Source organism: Prionailurus bengalensis, chromosome F2 (genome assembly GCF_016509475.1).
Source record: "Prionailurus bengalensis isolate Pbe53 chromosome F2, Fcat_Pben_1.1_paternal_pri, whole genome shotgun sequence".
In the NCBI taxonomy this organism is placed as follows: domain Eukaryota; kingdom Metazoa; phylum Chordata; class Mammalia; order Carnivora; family Felidae; genus Prionailurus; species Prionailurus bengalensis.
Window position 1 is genome coordinate 7,036,930 of NC_057353.1, and position 16,690 is coordinate 7,053,619.

General features: G+C 36.2%; 1 protein-coding gene across 1 annotated transcript in view; it reads left to right on the plus strand.

The window, feature by feature from the left end:
• Positions 1–16,690, plus strand: part of LOC122496132 (lipoxygenase homology domain-containing protein 1-like) — a 49,877-nt gene that overhangs the window by 11,934 nt on the left and 21,253 nt on the right. The window contains exons 3-5 of the mRNA XM_043602260.1: positions 12,266–12,341; positions 13,234–13,310; positions 13,415–13,718. Of these exons, the coding sequence (XP_043458195.1) occupies positions 12,266–12,341; positions 13,234–13,310; positions 13,415–13,470 (209 nt within the window). The 3' untranslated portion in view covers positions 13,471–13,718. The remainder of the gene's footprint in view (positions 1–12,265; positions 12,342–13,233; positions 13,311–13,414; positions 13,719–16,690) is intronic.

Consider the following 16,690-nt stretch of genomic DNA (forward strand, 5'->3'; position numbering starts at 1 on the left):
GCCAGGAGTCTTGCCCAATGTGGGGTTGCCACAAACCTTTAATTTATAAAAAGCGTAGTATCTGTGAAACATAATAAAAAGTGAAGCATGGTAAAATGATGTATGTGTATAATGCTTAATATAGACAGTGTTTTCTTCTTTATTTTTTATTAATTTTTAATTTTTTATTTTAGAGAGAGTGAGAGTGTGAGCAAGGAAGAGGGGCAGAGGAAGAGAGACAGAGAAAGAGAGAACCTTAAGCAGGCTCCATGCTTAGCATGTAGCCTGACGTGGGGCTTGATCCCATGACCCTGGGATCATGACCCACGCTGAAATCAAGAGTGGGACATTCAACTAACTGAGCCACTCAGGCACCCACAGAAACTATGTGCAGTTAATGTGGAGATGTACTAATTAATACTTATTAAATTAATGGAGATACCTGAAAAAAATCTGCTTTCACCACTTTTATTCAACAAATATTAAAAGTCCTAGCCAGATCAACTAGGCAGGAAAATAAATAAAAGGCATCTAAATTGGAAAGGAAGAAATAAAATGTCATTATCTGCAGGTAACATAATGCTATATATAGAAACCACAAAACACTCCACCAAAAATTTGTTAACTGATAAATTCAGTAAAGTTGCAGGATATGAAATCCATATATGAAATTCTGTTGCATTTCTCTACAACTAATAAGAAACTTTCTGGCACACCTGGGTGGCTCAGTCGGTTAAGTGTCCGACTTCGGCTCAGGTCATGATCTCACAGTATGTGAATTTGAGCCCTCAGTCGGGCTGTGTGCTGACAGTGTGGAACTTGCAGCTCGCTTTGAGTTCTAGGTCTCCCTCTCTCTCTGCCCCTCCCCCGTCCCTGCTCACATTCTGTCTCTCTCAAATAAACATTAAAAAAGAAGCTTTCAGAAAGGGAAATTAAAAAAAAAATCTCACTTACATTTGCATCAAAAAAAAAGAATAAAATATCTAGGAATTAATTTGATCAATGAGGTGAAAGACCTGTGTGCTGAAAATCATAAGACATTGAAGGAAATTGAAGAGGACACAAATAAATGGAAAGATAGTCTATGTTCATGGATTGGAAGAATTAATTGTCCATACTGTTAATGTTAAAATGTTCACACTATTCAAAACAGTCTGCAGATTCAGTGCAATCTCTATGAAAATTACAATGGCATTCTTTACAGAGTAGAACTAGGAATCCTAAAGCTTGTTTGGAACCATGAAAGACTCTGAATAGCCAAAGTAATCTTAAGAAAGAATAAAGAACCAAGTAATCCTGAGAAAGAACATCACACTTCCTGATTTTAAACTATAATACAAAACTCTAGTAATCAAAAAATTATGGTGTTGACATACATGAAACAGAATAGAGAGCCCAGCAATAAACCCACACTTATATGTTTAACTAATTTACAACAAAGGAGGCAAGAATGTACAACGTGGAAAGGATAGTTTCTTCAATAAATGGTTTTGGGAAAATCGGACTGCCACATGCAGAAGAATAAAACTGCAGCACTATGTTACACCCCCCACCAAAAATTAACTCAAAATGGATTAAATACCTGAATGTAAGACCTGAGACTATAAAACTTCTAGAAGAAAATATAGGTCTTAAGCTCCTTGACATCATTCTTGGCAAAGAGTTTTTAGATTTGACACCAAAAGCAAAGGCATCCAGTGCAAAAATAAACAAGTAGACAACATCAAAATAAGCTTCTGCACAGTTACGGAAATCATCAAAAAAAAAAAAAGAAAGAAAAAAGACAACCTACAGAATGGAAGAAAATATTTGTAAATCATATATTTGCTAAGTGGTTAATATCTAAAATATACAGAGAACTTGTACAACTTAATAGCAAGAAAACAAAAACACAAACATCCAAAACCCCATCCCCCAACCCAAAGAATGCAGTTAAAGAATGGGCAGAAGATCTGAAAAGCCACTTTTCCAGAGAAGTCACACAGATGGGCAACAAGTACATGAAAAGGTGCTCAGCATCAGTAATCATCAGGGAAATGCAAATCAACACCATGCTGAGATACTACCTTACATCTGTTAGAAGGCTGGAAAGGATGTATAGGGGACCTTTATGCACTGTTACGAAAATGTTAATCGGTATAGGTATTATGGAAAGCAGTGTAGAAGTTCCTCACAAAATGAAAATAGAACTACCATATGATCCAGCAATCCCACTTCTGAGTATATATCCAAAGGAAATGAATTTATGATCTCATAAACGTAGATATACTCTTATCTTTATTGCGGCTTTATTGACAATAGCCAATAAATACATGGATACCACCTATGTGTCCATCAGCAGATGAATAAATAGGTAAAGAGTTGTGGTCAATATATACAGTGAATATTATTCTGCCCTAAAAAGAAAATCCTGCCATTTGTGACAATGTGAACAAACTTTGAGGACATTATGCTGAGTGAAAAATGTCAGAGAAAGACAAATACTGTATGATCTCACTTATATGTGGAATATAAAAAAGCTGAAGTCATAGAAACAGTAGATTGGTAGTTCCTAGGGGCTGGGTGGTGGGGAAAAAGAGATGTTGATCAAAGGGCACAAACTTCCAGTTATAAGAGGAATAAGTCCTGGGGATCTAATATGGTAACTCTAGTTAATAATACTGTGTTATGTAATTGGAAGTTTCTCTGAGACTAGATTTTAAATATTCTCACCATAACAATAACAAAAAATGTATGTGTGTGATGTGAAGGATGTGTTAACCAACTTTATGTTGGTAATTATTTAGCAATACACACACACACACACACACATATATATATATATACACATATGTTTTAAGTCAATAGGCTGTTTACCTTAAATTTGCACAATATTCCAAGTCAATTATATCTCGATAATCAAGTCAGGGAAAAATAAGGTATGCAAGAAAGAAAAATCGAGAAAAATGAGAGAAAGAAAATATGAAGACAAAAATAGAAATCAAAGACTGAAAATAGTAAAACAGAATTGATGTCATGTATATGAATGGATTTCTATGGGGAAAAAAATATGAGCACTCACATAGGAAGATGACACTGAGAAGTGCAATGAAAATGTGAAGAAAATACATGTCAAAATAAGATATAGTGAATACAATACAAACACATATTGGATAAAAGTTTTGAGACTATTATGTAGTTTTGGATAAATAAATTTGAAGCTCTGCATGAACTGGATGATTATTTAAGACAAATTGACTCAAGAAATATAGCCTAAGAAATTATGAATTACCCAAGAAGCAGATTTGACTCAATATTGACCAAAGAAAAAGTAGAAAATAATGGTAATCAATAATAATAAATTTTTTTAGAAGGCTAATCTCTTTCTAACACCTGTGTTTCTATTTGGATTTATCAGCACTTTCTCTGAAATGTCCATGAAGCAGACATTTTCAGTGCTATATAAAATGTTCCAGATTATGGAATTGGAAACTTGTGCGCAGACTTAATGATACTGAAACCTGAAAATGTACAGAATATAGAACTATGATTTAATGCTTCTTGCATTATCCTCTGTTACGTTCCCAGTATGGGCAAGAATGCCTGCAGACCTCAGAGGATCTATTCTAAAAGAATTCTCTTTTTGTTTACCATATTCATGTTTTATAATGTAAATGTAAGCAAATATTTTTATTTCATAATTTTTCCACATTTGTTTAAAAATATTTGCTGTGGTTTGAATGTTTGTGACCCCCTCCCTGTTAAAATGTTGAAATCTTAAGGCCTTACACAATGATATTAGTAGGTGGAGCCTGGGGGAGGTGGAGCCTTTAGGAATGCTCTTATAAAAGTGGCTCTAGAGAGAGAACCCTAGTGCCTTTCACCTTGTGAGGACACAGCAAGAAGGCGCTAGCTATAAACCACGAAGAGAGCCCTCATCAGGTGGCTATGCTGGTGCCTTGATCTTGGACTACCCAGCCTCCAGAACTATGAGAAATTAATTTCTGTTGTTTATAAGCTAGCCAAGTTGTGGTATTTTGCTATAGCAGTCCAAGCAGACTAAGACAGTATTTTAATTAGACAGTGAAATTTCTCATTTCCCTTTCCTCTACATATTCTAATAAAAGTGACATGTTGCTCCTGAGGATTTTCGTAGTTACACCATGTCCTGTGTCTCATGTGTTTATTCTCCAGAAGAACAGTTGTAGTTCAGCCTTACTGATAAATGTATGTGAGGATATCCTAAGTTAAATGTGTACAAAATGAATCAAGAAGTATAATAAAGGAATAATACATAACAACTAAATAGGGTTCATGCCCAAAATTTGAAAGATAGTTCATTAGAAAATCTATTAAATAACATCACTTCAGAAGGGTAAAGTAGAAAAATTGTTAACAGCCCAATAATACTATTATTAAAAGTTCTTTGAAAATTTGGAGCAGAAAAAATATTTTAAAATAATGTAACTCAAGACAATTACTTAATAAACAATGGAATTCAATGAAGTGGAACAACAAAGATGTCCTCATTATGAATATAGGCATTCTTGGAAAGCATTATAATATGTTTTCTAAAACAATTATAATTTCAGAAAGGAGAAGGCAAAATTATTGCCTACAGGTGATAGACATGTCCATTAAAATGCGAGGAGTATCAACTGAAAATAAAAAAAAATAAATAGAATTTATAAAGTGACTAGGAATTAAATCAATATATGATAACTTGAGTCTTGTTTTCTTAAATAGAAAATACAAGATATAAAAGATCTTAGAGTGGCAGCAAAAAATGTATCTTTAATACATATGTAATATTTATATGTAATAATTAGCATCAACAATAAACAGTATATTCCCATCTGACTTATTAGACTTGCCTTGTCTGAAAACCATATAGAGAGGTAATAGAAGTTCTAGCCAAGGAAGTGTGATTTATAGGTCCTGTTTCAGATTAAGTGAACCTATTTGTTCTTTACAGATTAGTTACCAGTGATTGATCTCAGCTAGTTTTGTAATCCATTTCTTGGTGTTGATACTGCAGTAGCATTATGTGTCGGGTGTTTTTGTTTTTGTTTTGTTTTAGAAGTTTATATTTATTTATTTATTTATTTATTTATTTATTTATTTATTTATTTTTTGGTGAGGGAGGTGAAGGTTTCGTGCTTCCATATATTTAGTTTAGGTCCTAGCTGTGTCTCTGGTGCGTTGGCTGTAGAAGGAGTTGAGAATTTTGTTTGATGAGCCAAAGTGCACCAGGTCTGTCCATTTGGTTAGCAAAAACAATCTGCTGTGAGATTCATTTTACATAAGATCTAAGACTACAATGGAGAGAATCTGCTGCAATGGTGTCTTATAGAAAGACTATGGTTTACTCCAAAATCAAATGAGGAAATAAGTGAGTTGGGGAGAGATGGGGATAATAATACAGATACACCTACTGATTTTGATTAAGAGCCATCACAGACTCAGGTAGTACAATTAACCTAAAGTAAATCATTAGATAGCTGACTTCCTTTTTCTATTTCTATCTGAAATAAGCTAGTCACAAAAGGCCACATATTACATGATTCCGTTTGTGTGAAATCTCCACAATGGGCAGATCTTCTCAAAATGAGGAAGTAGATTAGTGGTTGCCTAAGTCTAGCAGAGGGGAGGGGATGGATGGTTGGTAGTGGTAGTGAATAGGTACAGACTTTCCTTTGGGGTTGATGAAATGGTACTGAATTTGGGTTATGATATGACAACTATAGATATATTACCAACCACACAACCTCAGAACTCATTTAAACAGGTGAACGTTATGTATGTAAATTATTTCTCAATAAATCTGTTAAAATTACTATGTTACTAACTTGGAAAAATTAAAAAAAAAATTTTTTTTCAACGTTTATTTATTTTTGGGACAGAGAGAGACAGAGCATGAACGGGGGAGGGGCAGAGAGAGAGGGAGACACAGAATCGGAAACAGGCTCCAGGCTCTGAGCCATCAGCCCAGAGCCCGACGCGGGGCTCGAACTCCCAGACAGCGAGATCGTGACCTGGCTGAAGTCGGACGCTTAACCGACTGCGCCACCCAGGCGCCACAAAAAAATTTAAAGGATTTAATAGACTGTAGCATTTTGAAATAGATTAACAAGGAAGACTCTCACATTAAAATGCATGAGGATAATTTTTAAATATACTTCAGTGAGTGTTACTAGGCAGTTTCGTGAATGTCACTAGAAAACTGATCAATGGATATTAAAAAAGCAATTCAAAATGACTCAAAATAAATTTTTATTACTCAGAAAACAAAGTTAAAAAGGTTAATTATAAAGTACATTTTTAATTAAAACTTTTTTTAGTATAATTGACACAATGTTATATTAGTTTCAGGTATACAACATGGTGATTTGACAAGTTATAGATTATACTATGTTCACCACAAGCAAAACTACCATATCTATCCCATTATATCACTATCATTGACTATATTCCTTATACTGGGTCTTTTATTCCTGTGACATATTCGTTCCATAACTGGAAGCCTGTTACCTCCTCTCTTCTTCACCCATTTAGCCCAATACACTCCTTCTGGTAATGACCAGTTTGTTTTCTGTATGTATAGGTCTGATTCTGCTTTTTGTTTTATTCATTTTTTGAATTCCACTTATGAATAGAATAATACAGTATTTGTCTTTCTCAGTCTGACTTATTTCACTTAGCATAATACTCTCTAGGTCCATTCATGTTGTCTCAAATGGCACAATCTTGTCCTTTTTTATGGCTGTATAATATTCCTGTGTGTGTGTGTGTGTGTGTGTGTGTGTGTGTGTGTGTACATATACATACCACATTTTCCTTATCTATTTGTCTATTGATATACACTTAGGTTAGTTCCATATCTTGGCTATTGCAAGTAGTGCTGTGAACAATAGGGGTGCATATATCTTTTCAAATTGATGTTTTAATATTCTTTGTGCAAATATCTAGTAGTGGAATTATTACATTGTATGGTATTTCTATTTTTAACTTTTTGAGGAACTTCTGCACTGTTTTCCATAGTGGCTGCGCCAGTTTACATTCTCACCAACAGTGCGCGAGGGTTCGTTTTTCTCCACATCCTTGGCAACTCTTGTTTTTTCTTGTCATTTTGATTTTAACCATTCTAACTGGTGTAAGGGGATACATCATTGTTTACTCCAAAACCAAGTGGAGCATCACAAGTGAAGAAATAAGAGAGTTGGGGAGAGATGGGGATGATTTAAAGTTTTTATTTTGAGATAATTATAGATTGACATGTAGTTATACAAAATAATACAGAGAGCTTCTCTGTGTCCTTTACCCGGTTCTCCTCAGTGGTAACATCTTGCAAAGGTATACTACACCATCGTTATCAGCATATTGATATTTATACAGTCAAGACAAAGAAGAGTGCTATCACTACAATGACCTGTCATGTCTCATTTTTGTAGCCACATCCACTTGTCTTCCTCAGTTTCTTCCTTACATTTCCCATTCTTAACCCTCAGCAACCACTAATCTGTGCCACACACCTATAATTTCTCATTTCAAGACAGTTATAGTAATGAAATCATATGTTATGCATTCTGTTGGGATTGGCTCTTTTACTCTGTATAGTTTCCTAAAGATTCATTCGAGGTGTATGTTATGTGTCAGCAGTTTGTTCCTTTTTATTGCTGAGTAGTGTTCCATGGAACGGCTTTCCCTCAGTTTAACCATTCGCCCATTGAAGAACATCTAGGTTGCTTGCAGTTTGGAGCTGTGATGAATAAAATTGCCGTGACTGTATGTGTACAGATTTTTACGTGAACATGACTTTTCATTTCTCTGCGATCAGTGCCCAAGAATGCAGTTGATTGGGTCATATGGAATTGCATGTTTAGTTTAGTAATAAATTGGCAAACTTCCATAGTGGCAATACCATTCTGTATTCACACCAGCAGTATATGTGTGATCCATTTTCTCAGCATCCGTGTTGGTATTGGGTGTTTTTGCTGCCTTTTTTTCCCCCTGTGCCATTCTGATGGGTATGTAGTGACTTACCAGTTTCATTTTAATTTGTATTTTTATAAAGATAATGTTGAGCATATTTTTATGTGCTTATATCCTCTTTGGTGAAATGTCTTTATGTTGTTTGTCTGTTTTGTAATGGATTTTTTTTAGTGTTAAAATTTAAAAGTTTTTTTTTTTTTGTATATATATTGTAGATACTGGTCCTTTGGATTTATGGTTTGCAAATATTTTTTCTCAGTTTGTAGCTTGTCACTCCACCTTCTTATAAGGTCATTTGCAGAGCAAATTTTTAGTCTTGATAAGGCCCAGTTTATTCTTTTTTTTATGGATTCTAATTTGGGGGTTAAGTGGAAGAACTCTTTGAATAGTCCTATACACAAACTTTTTTTTCCTTATTTATTTCTAGCTTTATAGTTTTACATTTCATTTTTAATTCTATGATTTATTTTGCGATTTTGTATAAAGTGTAAGATGTAGGTTGAAGTTAATTTATTTTAGTTATGAAAGTCCAGTTACTCCAACACAATTTGTTTAAAAGCCTATCCTGCCTCCACTGAATTGTTTTTATACCTTTGTCATAAAGCATTTGGGCATGTTTATGTGGGATTATTTCTGGATTCTCTGCTCTGTTCTGTTGATATGTATGTCTGTCCTGCCAATACCATACTGTCTTGACAGCTATTTAATAGGCCTTAACATCAGTTACAGTAATTTCTCCTATTTTATTTTATTTTATTTTTTTAACGTTTTTTTATTTATTTTTGAGACAGAGAGAGACAGAGCATGAACGGGGTGCGGGGGGGGGGGGGCAGAGAGAGGGAGACACAGAATCTGAAACAGGGTCCAGGCTCTGAGCCATCAGCCCAGAGCCCGACGCGGGGCTCGAACTCACGGACTGCGAGATTGTGACCTGAGCTGAAGTCGGACGCTTAACCGACTGAGCCACCCAGGCGCCCCTCCTATTTTAATATTTTAAAGATTGTTTTAGCTATTTTAAGACCTTTCCTTTTCTATATAAGTTTTAGAAAAGTTTATCCATATCTACAAGAAAACTTGCTTGGGTTTTGAAGGGAATTATATCAAACCTAGAAATTAATTTGGCAAGAATTGATGCTTTCACTATATTGGGACTTCCAATCCATGAATGTAGTATGGGCATATCTCTTCATTTGTTTAAGCATTCTTTGATTTCTTTCCTCAGCATCTAAAGATTTTCAGCATACAAATTCTGTACATGTTTTGTTAAGTTTATCCTAAATATTTAATCTCTACAGTGATTTTAAGTGGCATCGTGTCTGAATTTCAGTTTCCATTTGTTCATTGTTAGTATACAGAAATGCGATGTATTTTTGTGTGGTGATTTGTCTTGTATCCAAGATGTCACTCAACTCACATTTTACTTCTGGGATTTATTATTATTATTATCATTCATTATTATTATTATTTATTATTATTTGTAGATTGTTTGGAATTTTATCCGTAGACAGCCCTGTCGTTTGCAAATAGGAGAAAGCAGTGCAAGCTGGGGCTAGTCAGCACTCCGCTGTCTCCCACCCCTGGTGTCAGTGAATTCTCGTCGTGTCTGAGTGTCCACCCCTACCTAGCATCAGGAGGTGGAATGAGGTAGGACAATATGGGGTGGATGACATTCTGCTCCCCCTGTGCCCTAGTCATCAGTGAGGCCCAGTGACCTAAGCTTATACTCCTGTCCACACCAACAAGGCAGAGCAGGGTGGTGGAGTTGGGCCTGGTTGGTGCTCTTCAGCCTCTCCTTCCTTTTTGCGAGCTTCTGTCCTTACTCTGCAGCAGCAAAGGGTGTGACTGAGCCTCATGCGTCCCCTCTCTACGGAAACAGAGGGTCACACCAGGGATATTACTGTCCTCAGAGTCAGTGACACAGCAAATGCCTTACTTTCATGGGGAAGGTATCAGCGGGCAGGAGGAGGAAGTCAGCGTTTACCTAGGTGTCTGCAGTGAGTCACTGCCCACTTAGACCTGTTGTGTCAGAAGTTGAATGTGTGCACACACGTATAGCTTATGCTGCACATCAATGGGGGTGGAGGGTGCAGCCTGCTAAAAAGAAGATTAAATAGCACTCGGAGTCTCATAACATTATTTCCAAAAGGATACACTAAAAACCACTCATCATATAAAGAACTTGGAAAAAATGGCCAAAAAGTAAATCTTTAGTGTTATACAAAGAAATATAATATTTGAAGTTTAACCTTTTTTCTTATCTAGTTTTGTAAAATTTTAATTAACCCACAAGTCTAGTGTATGGTGTATAGAAAACCACTCCTAAATTTCAGTGAATTACAGTGATATTTATTTCACGTTCACATTGTCTTTCAGCTGATCTTGCCTCCACTTGACTGTTCTTGGAGATAATATGTTTTTATATAGGTACTTTTAAACTAATTACTAATTGGGGTATCTGGGTGGCTTAGTCGGTTAAGTGTCTGACTTTGGCTCAGGTCATGATCTCATAGTTTGTGGGTTCAAGCCTTGCGTTGGGCTGTGTGCTGACAGCTCGGAGCCTGGAGCCTGCTTCCAATTCTGTGTCTCCCTCTCTCTCTCTGTCTGTCCTCAACTCATGCTCTCTCTTATTCTCTCAAAAATAAACCAACATTAAAAAATATATTTATACTGATTATTAATTAAACCTATTAACTTACAAAGTATTTTAAAAATCAGTACCTTGTCATCTCCAAGAGTTTTCTTTAGAGACTCCTCAGTAGCTCTTAAAACCCATTTCAGAATTCTGGTAACATTTTAATTTTCCTTAAAGGAGACAAGTAATTCTATTTTTTTAAATAAAAAAATGAAATAAAGCATTTTGGGGATGGCATTTTAGGCATACGCAATGGCATGGGTGATGGAGCACCATGTGTAAATTATGAATATCCATTATCTATGGCAGTGGTTTTCAAAGTGGTTCCTGGATCATCAGCATTGCCTGGGATCTCATTAAAAATTCCATTCTTGGTTTCTTTTATGTGATGACCAATAATTCTGGTTTGCCTGGGACTCTCCTGGTTTTAGCACTGAAACTAAACACTGTTTAGTGTTTAGTGGAAACACTTTCCCAGTATAGGAACATCCTGGGAAACCCCTCTTTCCAGGGCAGACTGGGACAGTTAGTCCCCTTAGGTTGCTAATCGCAGGGCTACTGCATCAGAAACTCGGTGTGAGGCCCAGCAATCTGTGCTTTTCTAATCCCTTCTGGTGGTTTTGATGCATGCTGATCTGGGAACTATGAGCAATTTGGCATGGTTCCATGATGGGAGTATATACTATGGGATGAAGTTAAAGAGTAAGCAGAAGCCAGGCAATGAAGGCCCTTGAATGCTTTGTTAAAAGAGTTTCATCCTAGGGGCATCTGGTGGCTCAACTTGGTTAGGCATCCGACTTTGACTCCAGTCGTGATCCCACAACTCTGTGAGTTTGAGCCCCACATCAGGCTCTGTGCTGACAGCTCGGAGCCTGGAGCCTGCTTCGGATTCTGTGTCTCCCTCTCACTCTGCCCCTCCCCTGCTCACGCTCTGTCTCTGTCTCTGTCTTTCTCAAAAATAAACACACTAAAAAAAAGTTTCATCCTCTAGTTATTAGTAATTAACTCATAAACTCAAGGATATTTGATTAGAAGAGTATAGATTTTGAGCTGACTCTTTTGTATAGAGGAAACTAGTGTGACTGGTTAAAATATTCCATTTTATCTATAAGTAAAATTAAATTATATCTTAACTAACTCCAGTTTTCAAATTAATATAAAATCAAATATTTAAAAGGAAATGACTGTCTTCATGTATACCGGCTCAGTCTGTGTGCTTCAACAGAGTATCTAAAAGTTCATTTTCTGGATTAGCAAAATATATACTTGATTCAAATTTGAACTTTAATTAACTTTATGTGTATGTTTTAGAAATACAAAGTATTGCTAGCTCATTAGGTATATATTTTTTAGAAGATCTTAGGTCCAGGGATATAAATACAGTTTATGAAATCAAGAGAAATTGTTGAATTGGTCTGTTTTCAAACTTCTTGGAAAATAGTATTGAGGTAGATATCATAAAACATGAAACCTAAAAACATGTTGTGCTTTTGTTACATGTATAAGACATATTTTTAAATGCTTCTTATAGCTTTTCTTATATTTTGCTTTATTTGAAGTATTAAAGCTTTACAGTACATAAAGCCTTCACATATATTTGGAAGCCAGGACATCTTTCCAAAACTTCAAGTAATACCTAGGCCATACATATTTACACTTTTCTTTCTTTTAATCTGTGTTTAGGAAATGGCTGGTTTCTTGATGATGTTGTAATCAAGGATCCCACAACAGACCGCGAATATGCCTTCTTCTGTCACAGGTGTGTAGGTTTGCTTTTACATTCATCAGATTCATTTCATATTAGTTCCAAGTTCATGTATTTTGGAGCAATGGATAGCTTATCCACTTATTCCTGGTCACTAATGCTTTGCTGGGTAACTTTTTTGAAGATTAATTTTAGGGGCATCTGCTTCTATTTATAAAGATATACAATATGTTTATCATCATTCTTGATGTAAGTTTAAATCTTTCTCCGTAAATTAAGGTAGATTTAAAAAATATGATTAAATCTTCCTTGGTTTACCTGGAAAGATTTAAAAAAATATGATTTCTCATATGAGAATGAAAGTCCCTGGCAAGAAAATTGATCCCCTGTGGACTAGGTCACAAATTAAGCTCGGTTATAATAAATGTACAAAATAAATGTTGCACGTGGCTTTTTATACAGTGATGGCTTTGCTGACTTACTGTCACTAGGCCTTGATTTTTGGGTTATTCTTCCAAAGTGGTGATAGATTTGCTCTTTCTTTCAGCACTCTCCTGCCTCTTTCCCTATGGAACCAATAATAGGCGTTTATGAAATAACTGACTGTTGTTTGAAATGTAGTTGATGGCTTAAAACCAGGAATTTAATAACTGGTGCAGGGGGTGTAAGATCTGTGACCTTGACCAGCTAACTGACCGACTGACCTGTGGGTTAGGGAAAGCAGGTACCTCTCCCATAATCTGATGGCAGCCTCTCCTCCCTCCCTTGAACTTTCTTAGTCACTTCATGCATTTCCTTTTCCATTTTCTGCTCTGCATGTGCCAACAAGATACCTATGACTTTTTCCGGTTCCTGTTACCCGTTATTTCTGACTTGGTTCCATAATTGCCAGTGCTCAGTGTAAGTGTAAAGTCACAATATTCCTGATCTATTTTTCTTTCCATAGATGGCTGGATCAAGGGGAAGATGATGGTAAAATTGCCAGAGAACTGTATGCCAGGGATAACAGTATCATTTTTGGGCGTGAGTGTCTTATATGCACATTTCTGGGAAGGTTCTCTTACGATGATTGAGGAAAGCATGACTCTGCTGAAATTAATGATTTTCTCTTTCCTTTATACCTTCAGGGCAGAAGTTAGAACTTAGTAGAAAAGAAACAGTAAGATTTTACTTTTGGCCTTAAATTATTTGGTATCAATAGTGTCCAAATTGCTATTTGATGTGTTAAAAAAAAACAGTATATAATGTTCTCTTTGTCTTCTCATGTTGGTGTTTTTGTTTTGTTTTGTTTTCATATTAAGTGGGCTGCAGAAAGATGGAAGTTTATGAAAGGAAATACTCTTCAATTCTACAACAAGCTCACTGGAGGGTTTGTCCGTCTGCATCCAGATGGCACAGTTGATGCACTTGGAGAGAAGACAGACAAATGCGGTAAAGTCATTTGGCAAAGCAGCTGGTGCTGTGGCAGTTTTGGGAACTAGAGGAAGGCAGTTTAATTTATGGTTTTGCTTCTTTTTACATGGCTTTACACCAGTATTAGGCCATTTAAACAATTCACGACTTACACTAATACAGATAATCACTAGTGACACGCTTTAAATCCGGGCAGATGATGTCATTTTGCAAAACAGTACATCATGAAAAAACTTATATTTGCTATTAATTGAAGGATAAAATGCAGGCAATTAACATTAATTGTTCACAAAATTAAGCTCTTGAATGGTATGGCCATTAAGGAATTAGGTTGGTTCTACTAAATATTGAGTGATTGTTCTGTTCAAAACACTATGTTAAATAATTTGAGGGCCACAGAAATAACTAAGACAGTATTCTGAATTCCAGAGGGTCACAACCTAAAAACGAGGACAAACACATACAATTCTAATAATGATTTGGTTTTTCTTTTTTCTTGGTAGCTAGTGCCATCATAAAGATACAGAGGAAAAACTAGGCAAAGAAAGTCTAGATTTGACGTTTAGTGATGCCATGACCATAAGAACTAATGAAGAAGGGGCAAACTGATAATGATAGATCTTTGACTATAAATCCAAACTCTAACTCTTTTTGAAACAAATTTAGTATTTAAGCAAAATTTCCAGCTGCGTCTATGAATACGACTTTGCTGTACTTTGTTAGAAACCATGTTGTTTAATAGCCTCTGAGATGTGCTGGAGATTTTTCCTCAAAATGTAACCTCCTCTACCTTATATTAGAGATCCCAAGGAATCATCCAGTTTTCTCCTCTATGAAAATACGTGGAAGGCTAAGAATACTTCCTAGTAGCTTCTCTTTCCAAAATTAATCTATCCCTTAGACATTTTCTCTACCTGTTGGTTCCCATTTGGAATGATTTACCTACTTAGATCATTCAAAGTGGCCCTTTATATCCAGGTCCCTGGGGCTGGTGGTTTTTCCTTATTGAATATAGTATATTGTATTTCCAAATGTGGTCGCAAAAGTATCTGCTGTTGTTAAATCAGAAACTGTGAAGGATCTAAGTTTTGCCCTATTTTCAGAAAACATGAGAGCACAGTCAAAGACCAAGACCATTCATTTCCCACAGCAAGTGCAGCAGCCAGAGCAACATCTTGGTTGGTTCCCCAAGTCTGAATCCCACAGCATTTGAGGTGAAGGCTTGACGGAACCTGCATATGTGGGTGGGTGCATTAAAGGGGAGAAATCCCCAAGTCAGGAAACTCTGGTCTTATATAGGGTTGCCCATCCTTCCTTTCAGAAAAAGAGCAAGAGAGAGACAGAGAGAAAGGAGACAGACAACACCTTTTTTTATTCTGGAATATAAACAAATCTTCTCCAGGGAAGGGAAGGAAAGGTCTTTACCTGGGGTAGAGAGAGAGAGAGAGAGAGAGAGAGAGAGAGAGAAAGAAGAGAGGGAGGGAGAGAGATGAGAGAAGAGGAGAAGAGAGGTAAGGGAAAGGAAGTGGAGGGGGAGAGATCTCGAAGCTTTATTATGACAGATTGTTTCCTTATATAAACATTGTGTAAGTGTCTTTATTCAGAGGGCCGGCCTCTGCAGGAGAACGACAGATGTAGGGAGGATTGTCTTCTCACACTCATCATACAACCTAATCTGTAAAGGGACCTTGCCACTTCCACATCAAGAAGTGGAATTCATTTCCTTACTTACCCTTTACTGGATCAAGCCTTTCTACACATTTTGACTAATACAGTGCAGATGGGGCAATACTGTAACTTGCAAAATCTGTATCTTCTACCTTTATCTCTTGGATTAATTCCTCTTGGAAGCCAGTCCTCCTGCTACAAGAAAGCCCAGACAGCCATACAGAAAGAATTGATGCTCCAACAGCTCCAACTGAGTTCTTGCCTGATAGTCAAATATGTGGGTTCCTGTGTAGACCACACTAACTGGTAGATATGAAAAAGAGAAACTTTTTACCCCGAAGCATTTCTAGCATCTTAATATGCTCGTCCTTTAATATATAAAGTAGAATGAGCAGTCCTCAACATGGGAGGTACAGGATAGTATGAGTAATTTTCCTTGGCATAACTGACATTTTTGCAACAGGAGGTCTTTTATGTGTGATAATTACTTGCAGCACTATTTCCTGATGTTAGGCTCAGTATCCTATAAATTCACACTCATGAATCAGTTTGCACATGCCTGGAAAGTGTTGTGATGAACAGTGCTGACCCATGGACATCTTTTCAGGAAAATATTTTAAGAACTTGTCTCTGAGATAAGTTTGCTTATACTTTTCACTCTACAAAACAATGTTGTTTTTATCACCATGAAACAATAACTTTTGTTTAGTCATCAAGCTGATTGTAAATTTAGCTACTTCCATACGCAGAGAGTTAGATGCTCATTTCTCTGAGAGCTGCTAAACCATTTATTGGCAATACTGGACCTAAAAGCATGACACAGCGTGGGAAGATCTTTGAAATAGGTATTAAAAACAATACTATGCCAACATTGAGAATGACAATCATAAACAAGTCTTCTTGTCTTTAGTGTGATGTCTTAGAACCAAAAAGAAGGGCCAGACAACCAAAGCAATTCAGTTTTTAATTCCAAACCCTTGATAGTTACTTTATGTCAGGGCCACTTTCACAAACTTCCCCTACCCCCAAATTTCAAAAGATTTACTATAAAATACAGCTTTCCATAGTTTTCTCACTTTATAGTTTTGAAGAAAAAAATTCATAATCTAAAATGAGATTTGACTTATAGTCTAACAGGAGTAAGCATGAATTTTAAAAATGTAAAATATATCGTTCCACTGGAAGTTTCTAATTGTCATTATTGTCTTCTGCATTGTCTCTAAGAATCGAGGTCAATAGTTGTTCAGTAGTCTCCCCTTATCCCTGGTTTCGCTTTTCACAGTTTCAGTTACTTGCAGTCAACTGTGATGCGAAAGCAGATG